The sequence below is a fragment of the Talpa europaea genome, assembly GCF_964194135.1.
Source record: "Talpa europaea genome assembly, chromosome: 5".
NCBI classification, from domain to species: Eukaryota; Metazoa; Chordata; class Mammalia; order Eulipotyphla; family Talpidae; genus Talpa; species Talpa europaea.
Window position 1 is genome coordinate 140,946,738 of NC_140071.1, and position 10,047 is coordinate 140,956,784.

At 54.1% G+C, this 10,047-nt stretch overlaps 1 protein-coding gene across 1 annotated transcript; it reads right to left on the bottom strand.

Annotated features, from left to right (window-relative positions):
- Positions 1-3,951: 3,951 nt before the first annotated feature.
- TMEM128 (transmembrane protein 128) lies at positions 3,952-8,028 on the bottom strand (the record flags this gene model as incomplete). Its single annotated transcript, XM_084232903.1, has 4 exons — positions 3,952-4,051; positions 5,215-5,373; positions 6,502-6,643; positions 7,932-8,028. The coding sequence occupies 4 exons, from the start codon at positions 8,026-8,028 to the stop codon at positions 3,952-3,954; spliced, it is 498 nt and encodes a 165-aa protein (XP_084089029.1).
- Positions 8,029-10,047: the final 2,019 nt, after the last annotated feature.

Below are 10,047 nucleotides of genomic sequence, written 5' to 3' on the forward strand. Positions count from 1 at the left end.
CCCCTGGCTTCTGCCCGCCCCTCTGACCCCGCGCTTCTGCCAAGCAGCCCCCCTCTCTGGCCACCCTCCAGCGCCTGCGCTCCCCCTTTCTGCCCTTCTATCCTAGGTCAAGATGACCGACTCGGCCGGCTTGCCACGTTCCCCCACCCCGCTGACCCGGGCCGCCCCGACTTCAGCGTCCCCGGCGTGCCCCGTCCAGCTCCCCGCGCCCGGCCCCGCGCCCCAGCTGCAGCCCAGCCCCACCCCGCGGGCGCGCCCGCCCAGCCCGAAGCGCAGACTGGCGTCGCCGGGAGGTGGGGAGCCCGGGGTCCCCCGGCCGGCCCCGGGAGTGGGCGGGGGGCGGGGCCGTCCCTGGGCGCCTGCGTCCCGGCCGCAGAGCCCCGGCTGCGCGGGTCTGGCTGTCCCTCCGTGTCTCTCTCTGCGCGTCCGTCTGTCCGTCCGTCCTCGTCCTTGGGTGTGTCTGGTTGGGCTGGGGGGCGGGGAAGCGTGAAGCTCGGTCCTAGGATCTGGAAGTAGGCGGAGGGGCCGGGGAAGGCTTGTTTGTCTGTCTGAGATGCCCGGACAGGAGGCGCTGGGCGAGAGAAGAGATCATCGCGCGCCCTCCTCCCCAGGAGCTGCCCGGGAGCCTGGGTGTCTGCCTGGGCGCCCGGCTCTGAGGCCGCTAAGAGGAGGCTCCGCTCCCCCTAGGCGGCTGCAGAAGAGCGTCCTGAACGCAGGCCTGGCCGAGCGTTCAGGGAAGGGGGAGTCGGGAGGGAGCCCGAGGCGGTGGCAGACCCGGGCAAGCGCGCGCACCGGCAAAGCTCAGCCGTTGCTGTCCCGACATTCGTTTTTCAGCGGCCCCATATAATTGCACAGGCCGATTCTGACTATCGGGGGCTCCTGGCTACAAGGAGCCCTGGGCTGGGAACGAGACCCCGCACCTTGGCTGCCTTCCTCTCTCCCATTCGCTGATTTGAGCAACAGGTATTTACCCAGCACAGCATCTTTTGCCTGGTCCTGTTCTGGGCACTGGAGACTCAGCTGTGACCTGCTGCCCTTGGAGTCGACACCCAAATGGAGACACATTCAGTCGACGAGCATTTATGAGAACTGCTTGGGATGCTGGGAACATCAGCCTAGGAGGTGGCTCTGCCACTAGGAGCTCTTGGCCCTGGTGGGGGCGGGCGGGGTGGAGAATGCTGCTTGGAGAGGAGGCTTGACTGAGCTCCACACCTGCCGGGAAGGGTGAGAAGTTCTGAGGGAGGCAGCCCCCCAGAGGCTTGAAGCCTTCCATCCTTCAAACCCAATGGAAGGAGCTGCCAGGTGGCAGGCGGCAGGGAGGACATTCCAGAGGGAAGATATGGCACATGCACAAAATTGAGTGTGCCCAGGTGGTGACTGGGGGCGTGTCCATCCAAGTGAAACAGTGTGCCCCTCAGCTGGATGGCCCCAGTGCCAGGCGGACACTCAGTAAGTAAAGCAGGTTCAGGATGTGCACATGACAGGTGCTGTGAGGATGGGTGCCGGATGGGCGCCTCCTGAACAGGGTGTGGAGCACCCCTCCTGCTCCAGCCTGGTTTGTTTGCAGCTCAGCGCTCATCACGTGACTCCAGGTGCTAACCATTGCTCTTAGATGAGTGTGGGTACAGCTGACTGTCTCTCCCACGGTGACCGGAGCCCTCGTCCACTGCTGTTCCTCCAGCACAGGGAAGGAACGGTGGTGCCTAGCACTTACTGGTGCCCCATAAATATGCATCAAACTGTGCCCAGATGTCTTAACCCCAGTACCTGTGAATGTCACCTGAGTTGGAAGTCAGGTCCCTGCAGATGACCAAGTAGAGGGTGAGTCCTAATCCAGTCTGACTGCCTTACAGCATCGCCCGTTACCCGCCCACCACCCCCAGCTGAGAGTGGCCATTCACAGCCGGACAAGAGTAACTACTGCCCAGGCAGGGAGCAGGGCCCAGATGTGCACGCAGCCAGGCAGGGGCTAGTCAGAGCCTCGACAGAAGTGCTGCCAGGAGAAAAGCAGCACATCAGGGACTCTGTCAAATGCTCGTGGTGTTGCGCCTGCATTTCAGGGTGGGGACACTCTCCGTGAGGGCTCTGAAGAGCAGTCACTTCTCTAAAAAGGAGCCTTACTTCTAGAGCTCACGCCAAGCGCTAATAGCTGAAAACAGACTATTTCAAAGTCTGAATTAACAAGACCCACAAAAAAGTTATAAAAATATTTTATTTAAATGTCAAGGGAAAAGTTATAGTTTGAATGATTAGAAGTTCACATGTTATTCAAATGCTAAAAACCCAACACTTTAGACAAAATCTAAAGTGATGAGAAGACACACGATGCTTTCGCTTGGTCCTCGTACCTAAGGGGAAGACCGTAGCAATGAGGTGACAGTCGTTGCTAAGGTTGGCTGAAAGGCACAGGGCGCTCCCACTGCTCTGTACACACACCTAGTCATCTTATACAAGGGACTAGCACCCCTCAAATGCATCAATATAGCCCCGATATTTGAAGTATGTTAAACCTAGTAAGAATTTGTTTATATTTACATTTTTACACCGATACTTTCTCTAATGAGTCAAACACTAACAATGCAAATCAGTTACTTCAATTTTTAACAGAATTATTTCTACCTTGAATCTGAAAACTTCAATAATCATTTGCACTTAAGAAGATGCAAATTAATTTATTCTGATTTCAACCACAGATGTATAAAGTTACAATTTCTCCAAGGAACCACTCACAGATGCAAAAACACACTGTAGCTTTTTCCCTTCATATCATGTGTTCATGCTTCCGGCTGGCTGTCGCTTAATCACTCGCTTTAACCGATGGGCCTTAACCTGAAAGAAAACCAAGGAGGCATTTATATTCAGCCGCTGAATTCAGCACTAAGAAGCACAGTCCAGCCCACAGACCCTCACCTGTGGCTCTCCGTCAGCAACTGTAAATTCATGTCAGCAGTGAGTCACACGTCCTAAATGTGTCAAGATGCTAAACTCAACTGAACAGCCAAAGATTCGGAGCCATCAGGCAACATAGGAGGGAGGCCAGTGGGGGGACCCATTGTGGGGTGACACACATCAACGGGACAAAGGGCAAAGCCCAAAAGGCCCTTGACACAGCATGGGGGGCGACATTCCCCCAAGGCCACATGTGCTCACAGCCACTTCCTGACTGGCCCCAGGCGATTCCACCCACGTCCTCTTCACCTGGTTACTGACTGTCCCTGCAAAGTTCCCAGGGCCTGCGTGCCATCCGTGAGCCGGATGCCAGTTTTCTTGGCATTTCATTCACTTACTGTATGAACTTTTACTTCTCTGGGCCTCAGTTTCCATCAACTGGCCTACAGGGTAGATGCAGGTGACATGAGGGACTAGCTCTGTCCTTTCACCAGGTCCCTGAGCATGGGAGTTAGAACTCTCGACACCCAGATAATGAATCAACTAACACTCAGCAAACGAGATGCCACACGCGGAGCAGCAGCCAGGGCCGCAAAGATCCGGGAGGCAGAAATTCCAGACACAGCACGCAAGATGAGGCGTCATCCACAGCATTTTAATGAGGCAACCAGGACAGTCAGAAAGTGGCAGACGTTCTCTGCTCAACTGGGTTAACACCACCCATTCCTCCCATGTTTCCCTTTCTGAAGAAAGATCTAGCTGGGGTTGTCTCTGTCGATGCTGACGGCAGCTAACTTCAACATGGAATGGCCTAATGTGTGAGCTTCTCCATGCTGGAGGCTGCCAGAGCCATTTTCCAGCTCTCTGAGGGCCAGCCCCCTCGCTGGACAAGTGTCACTTAGGACAAAAGGGAAGTCACACAAAAGGGAAGGGGACAGGCCCCTTTATGAGGGTGAGCGGCTCTGGTGTGACCCAAGCGACAAGGGGGTTACTGCTGCACCAGCTGAAACCTTCAAGTGAGTTCACTGACAAATGCCATCCCGGAAACCTTACCTTCAGAAATCACCCAAGGAGTGAGATCAACATCACAACCCCCATGAACTGGGTGAACAGCAGCAGTGGAGTGAAAAACGACCACACGTGCCAGAGCGCCACGTTGAAGCTGGAAAGGAGACAGAAAATGCACAGACCATTGAGGCCGCTGCAGAGGCCGGACCTAAGGAGGCATTTTTTACTCAGCTAGAGGAAGGTCACTCGGCCAGCAATTGTAACCAGGTGCTCGCATGTCCACATCCGTCAACATACTATATCTATAAAGGACACTCTTAGAGATACTTTTTAAGGATCAGTGTTTTTTCACTCTGCCTGCGAAGCAGGGCGTGGCTCGTGGCCCCCACAGCCGCAGTGTGAGAGTGAACAGCTCCAAGTCCTTCAGCAGGGGCTGGCGGAGTAAGCACGTGAGTCCGCGCAGTGCTAGCCCTTTACGAAGCACGTCACACGCACAGCTATGGAAGGATGCCCCCACACAGGGCCCCGCCAGAAAGGAAGGAGCAAGCATTTCAGAAGACAGCTGGAGGCGCGCACACCCGGAAGACAATCACTCCTCTTCCAGGCACACGTACGCGAGCACATAGACAGGACAACGGAAACGTACACAGGCACACAGAGGCATACAAAAGCGTGTCAAAGCATCGTTCATAATACCCTCCCCCGCAACACCCCAAACGCTATCAACAGAACACATAAACTGGGGTTCGGTCACAGGGTGGGAGGCCAAACAGCAAAGACAACGAACACTGTTGTGCACAATATGGACGACCCGCAGCGTCGCGTGTAAACAATCAAGCACACAGCAGACAAACCAGATGAAAACATTTTTACAGAGTTCTGAGAAAACAGACCATACAAACAAGGCTACTTAAGAGATGGGAAAGAAAGCAACTACCCTGAGGGCTGGAGCTGGCTCCCGCAGGAAGGCCAGCAACGAGGCGGGGCAGGACAGGGACCGGGTGCTGGGTAGCCTCGTGGCCTGGGCGGGTTCACGCCAACGCTCATTTTATGAAAATTCTCTCAGCTGTGCCATTCAGTTCACTCTACCTTCGGGGTGCACTATATTTCACAATGAAAATGATGTAACATTTGTGTTTTAAGTAAGTAAATACCGAAACAGAGGATGGCACGACTGAAAGGGGAATCCGAGGCTAGCGATGGCAGGGACAGGATTTCCCACAATTTCTTTCTTTCCTTTTGAAGTCTGGACCACACACATCATCAACTGATCGCAATTTTTTTTTTATTCCTATATTCGCTTCAAAGTTAACTTACCAAATTCCTGCTACAATGAAAGTGGCAGTTGTGATGGGTATCAAGGTTGGATACTTGACGTCATAGTCTGCGACTCCGCGGTACCACTCCAGGTAGAGGATGCAGTAAAAGGCAATCGACACGCTGACCAGCAACAAGGCACCGCCAAAGAGAAACCAGCTGCAGAGACAAAATGGCAGCAGGTCAACAGCCCCCAGCCCATCGGCTGGCTTCAGGGACACCTTCATGGGCAAGTTTTCATGGACAGCTTCAGTAAGTTATTTCTAAGGAGAATAGCAACTTCGGAAAGTCTTCATCTAGTGGGAGATGGGGGAGCAAGGACGAGATTGACGCACGTAAAGGAGGGAAGTCAGACGGTGCGAGTGGGCCCTGCACGCACCTGGGAAACCAGCCCACAAGGCAGAACCCTGGTCACAGCTACATGATCCTTAAATGCACAGAAAGACAGCAACTTTTCGGTGGTTTCGGAAGTTTGAGTGTGAGATTAACAAAGGTTCTCAACGGGTACCATGAACAGCTCCAAGTTAAGCAGGTTGCTTGGAATACTGAACAGCAATGTGGAGGGCGGATAATTCAAACTTGTCTCGTAAAAGATTTCTAAATGAAGCCCTCCCATTTTTAGAAGACCTTCACTCCTCCTCCAAGAGACATAGCCTTTTCCTCCTTTCCAATTCAAAGACCTGACCGTATGTGTGTGTGTGTGTGTGTGTGTGTGTATGCGCACACACACACACATGTGCACCCTTTCCTTCTAGCCCCTCCTGGTCACAGCAGCAGGCAGATCTAGGGAAAGAAGTTCCTAAGTCAACCCAATACCCAGTATCTTTTGCGTCTCCGTGGGGCTGGCATTCTATGTGGGAGAGGGGGCGTGGGGGTAGAACAGTCAAGTCACAGGCACAGTGTAGACTCTCTGAAAACAAACTCTTGAGCTCCGATTCTCAATCACCTCCTGGTCATTCCCTCCTCCCTGTACTTTATCTTCATAAAGACTGTCAGAACTCCCCCCCGCATGATTTATAAATGGATCCGGTCCTTCTTCAATCTGCCTTTCCTATCCTATTCACTTTTGTCTTGAGAAGGCTCCCTGAGACAATTTCAGGTCTCCTCACTCTGCTGTCCGCCTCCAGGGCGTGCACTCCCTTACTCATCTGTTCATAACCAACACCTCCAACATGATGGTGGCAGAAAGCAGGTGCCAGTTAAGTGTTATAAGAATTCAACTGACACAAAACAACATGAAGAATAAGACAAGAGTGTTTAAATTTTGAATCAATAAAGTTTTCTTACCTACTGGTGTGAAAATTTTCCTTAATGGTCTTAAAGAAATCAACATAATAGGTCACAACAATGGATGCCAGAATCCAGAATCCAGAATGGATATTAAGTCTTGGAAGAGGCTTCTCCTTTTTCTCAGCAGCTGAAGAGATTTCTGCAAATAAGAGAAATCCAACTTATTGTTACCTTAATAAGACAATTTCCTTGAGTTCTTTGAGACCCAGCTTCTCTTTCACTATCGCTCTAATCTCTTCTATGAATCCATTAAAAGAGGTTTATACATGCAGAAATACTAGGCACATGCTGTATGGTCAACACAGTCAATTATTTTCCTTCTAAATGCATTCTGAAATTGAATTTACATATTCAGTCTTACAGAAAGAATGATACCACCTACTAGTATAAGAATTATGATATTGTTTTCATGTAGGAAAATGATTCAAGAAAATACAAGAGGCAAACAGCACAAATCAGACTTGTATTTTTCCAAAAGTACTACCTATAGCTGCATATTTTATTTGTTTAAAAGAAAAGTTTTGTAGAGCAACTCGACAGTGAAAAAGCACAGTGGGGCACTAGCTGGGCAAGGGAGGGCAAGTCAAACTTCTTCTATCTGGGACCCAATCTGAAAGAATAGGTACCTGGGTCAAATGAGTTATTTCTAATAAATTCCTCAGACAACTGACATGCCCTCTCTCCTTCACGTGAGGACCAGGGGCAGACATGAAGGTTTGTCCATTAGCTGGCTACCCGAATCCATGGGAAACTGGTGCATAATACACATTCTGGGCGAGAGCCTCAAAATTCCTAAACTAGCAAGCCTGGACACGACGTTTTCTGTTTATTTTTAAAAGGTAATAAGTGCACGTGGCTTACAAAGCACAAAAGATGGGGAAAGACATCAGTCTCTCTCCCAGCCTCCTGCCCCGAAGCAACCACCAAAACCAGCGTCTACTGAATTCTTCTGAACTCCCGCATCTCCAGGCGAACACACATGGCACGCTATGTTCTGCACCGTCGATGCACCCCGCACACTGCTCTGTACCTCCTTGTGCGAGCGGCCACACTGGCACGTGAAGTCGGCGTGGCTGGCACGCGCGGACACATCCAGGCGCCCCGACCAGCTCCCTGCGGAGGGACCGAGCAGGCTCCGGCCCAGCCCCGCGGCCGGGCCCCCGGGCACCGGCGCCAACGACTTCCCCGGCGGGTCTCGGGGCCGCAGGTACTTTAATGCCAACGAGCGGCTTTCACCCGCGCCCTGGGCGCCCCGCGCGCGGCCGCGAGACCCTCAGGGCCTTGGGGACCCCGCCGCGTAACCCCGCGACCCGGGGCGGAGGCGGCCCGGGGGATGGGGTGGGAGAGGAAGGCCCCGGTCGCCGACCCCGGGCGGCCGCCCTCGGGGCCCCTGGCTCGGCCCGGAGCGCGCCCGGGAGGCGCCTCACCCGGCCCGGCGTGGCCGTCGGCGCGCAGCGGGGCCTCGGCGTCGGGCGGGAGCTGGAGGCGCCGGCGGAGCAGCTCGCGGGCGCGCCCGGCGTCCATCTTGGCCCCGGAAGCGGGCGGCGCGACGCACCCGCACTTCCGGCGGGACTTCCGGCGGGCGCGGGGCCGCGACCCGACGTCGACGCCGTCGCCCCCGCGCCGAGACCGCGGCCGAGGGGAGGGTCAAAGGCCGCGAGTGCCCCCCGAGCCGCCCCCGTCGTGCTGGGCCCGGAGGGTCAGAGGCCGCGGCCTCGCGGGGGGACGTGCCGTCCCGTGGTCTGGGCGGCCTCCGAGTGACGCGCGCCCGCCCTCCCCCGGGAGCAGCCGCCCGGCCGGGGCGCCGCGGCTAGAGTTGTCCCTCCCCAGCAACGGCCCTTCTCCTCCCCCGGCCGTCATGGACCCGCATGTGCCCCGCACCCCCAGAGGTCCCCTGTTGTAGGGGCAGGCATGGCCCAGCGCAGGGTTTCTGGGATCCCGTGCAGGCCCGGTGAAGGAGGAGTCAGAGTCCTCAGTGGCTTTTTGCAGGTTTTTATTGGGGTTCACCAGGCACATGGCAGGCAGGGGGGCCGGGAGGCCCCCAGCAAATCCTCACTCTATCTGGGCTCTCCGGCCTTCTCTGCTTCTCTGCTTTTCTGTTCGTTCTGCTGATTCTCGGCTTCTCTTTCAGCTTCTCCTCGGCTTCTGCTGGCGTCCCCGTGCCGCTGCCCTTAAAAGCAGTCTCAGCCCAGGTGAATCCCATCTACCTCTGCCCACACCCTACTCCAGGTGCCCGCCATCAGGCATGCATTCAGGACCCCAAGGATCCATCATCTATCCTGATGGCGGGAGGGCAGAAAAGCCTGACATTTTTCCTTACCCTACACCTGTTGACTGTCACGCTCTTGCCCCCTCCTGGCCGCGTCAGGCGTCCAGAAATGTCATGCTTAACCACTGCAGCGCTGGCTCGCACCTGCCGCGTGCCGGGAGCTGGCAGGCACCTTGCTAGGCACCCGGGATAAGGACGAATGAAACATGACGTTGCACTCGAGCCCCCGTACGGAGATGTCCGCGGAGACACACGGCAGTAGAGTGCAGTCCCTGCATGCAGGCAGTGAGCCCATGGGCAGCTGCATGTGCTCACGTGGGGAGGATGAGGTAAGTTTGAGTCCAGCTGAGCGGACCATTTGGATACAGTGCATAATAGGAAGACTACTTAGCTCCTGGGAATGAAGGGCATTTGATTCTGCTCTCGTGGGGAAGCAGGTCGTAGGGCTTCAAGTGGGTGGGACACGGTAATGCAGAGCCCAGGAGGCTACAGGTGGTGTAAAATTTGAATGACTCAGTAGGATCCCTGTGGTCTAAATGCTGTGCCTGTTTGCCCAAGAAATGTAGTAAGAAATATTCAAGAGACTGTCAAGTTCTTGCTGCTTTATTTCTGGTACATCTTCAGCCTTTCTAGGCCACCCTTTGAAGCAGAGGATCCACAGCTGGTAGATCGTATGGCTTGTCTACACAATAGTCCTTTTTCCTGCTTTGTTTCTTTCTCTTTTCAGGCTCACAGAATCAGCGTTCATCTCTTCAAAGCAGCTGGGGTCTTTGCGCTCCCCTCCTCTCGCTGGTTAACAGGAAGTGATCCTTCCCCTTCAGATAGTCTTCTATTGATTTTCTCCTTTCAGAAGGGTCAGTGCTGGGTCTCCCTGTAACTGAATATTCCCATGAGCATCACAGCCATTCCAGGCTTTCCATATGTAGGTTCGGGTCAGATCTGGTTTCCCCTCTGGTGGCTTCTGGGCCTTTGTATTCAGATCTGAACGCTTTCAAGCTTTTTTCCCTGGTATTTTAAATGGCACTGCTTGCACACCAGATTGATGGTACTTCAAGTCAGACTGGGAAAAACCAGATCTAAATGACACCACCTTCATCTGCTGGGGCCCATGAGCTAAGTTCTTAAATGTGTGTTCCATGCACCTGATGGCAGGTGGAGGATGTCACATTGCTACCCACGAGAAACTTTCACTTTTGGTGTGGATTACTTATAGGGAAAAATGAATTTGACTGTGATCTTTGCTGGCCTCCCTTTAGCAAAATACTGAAGCCCAA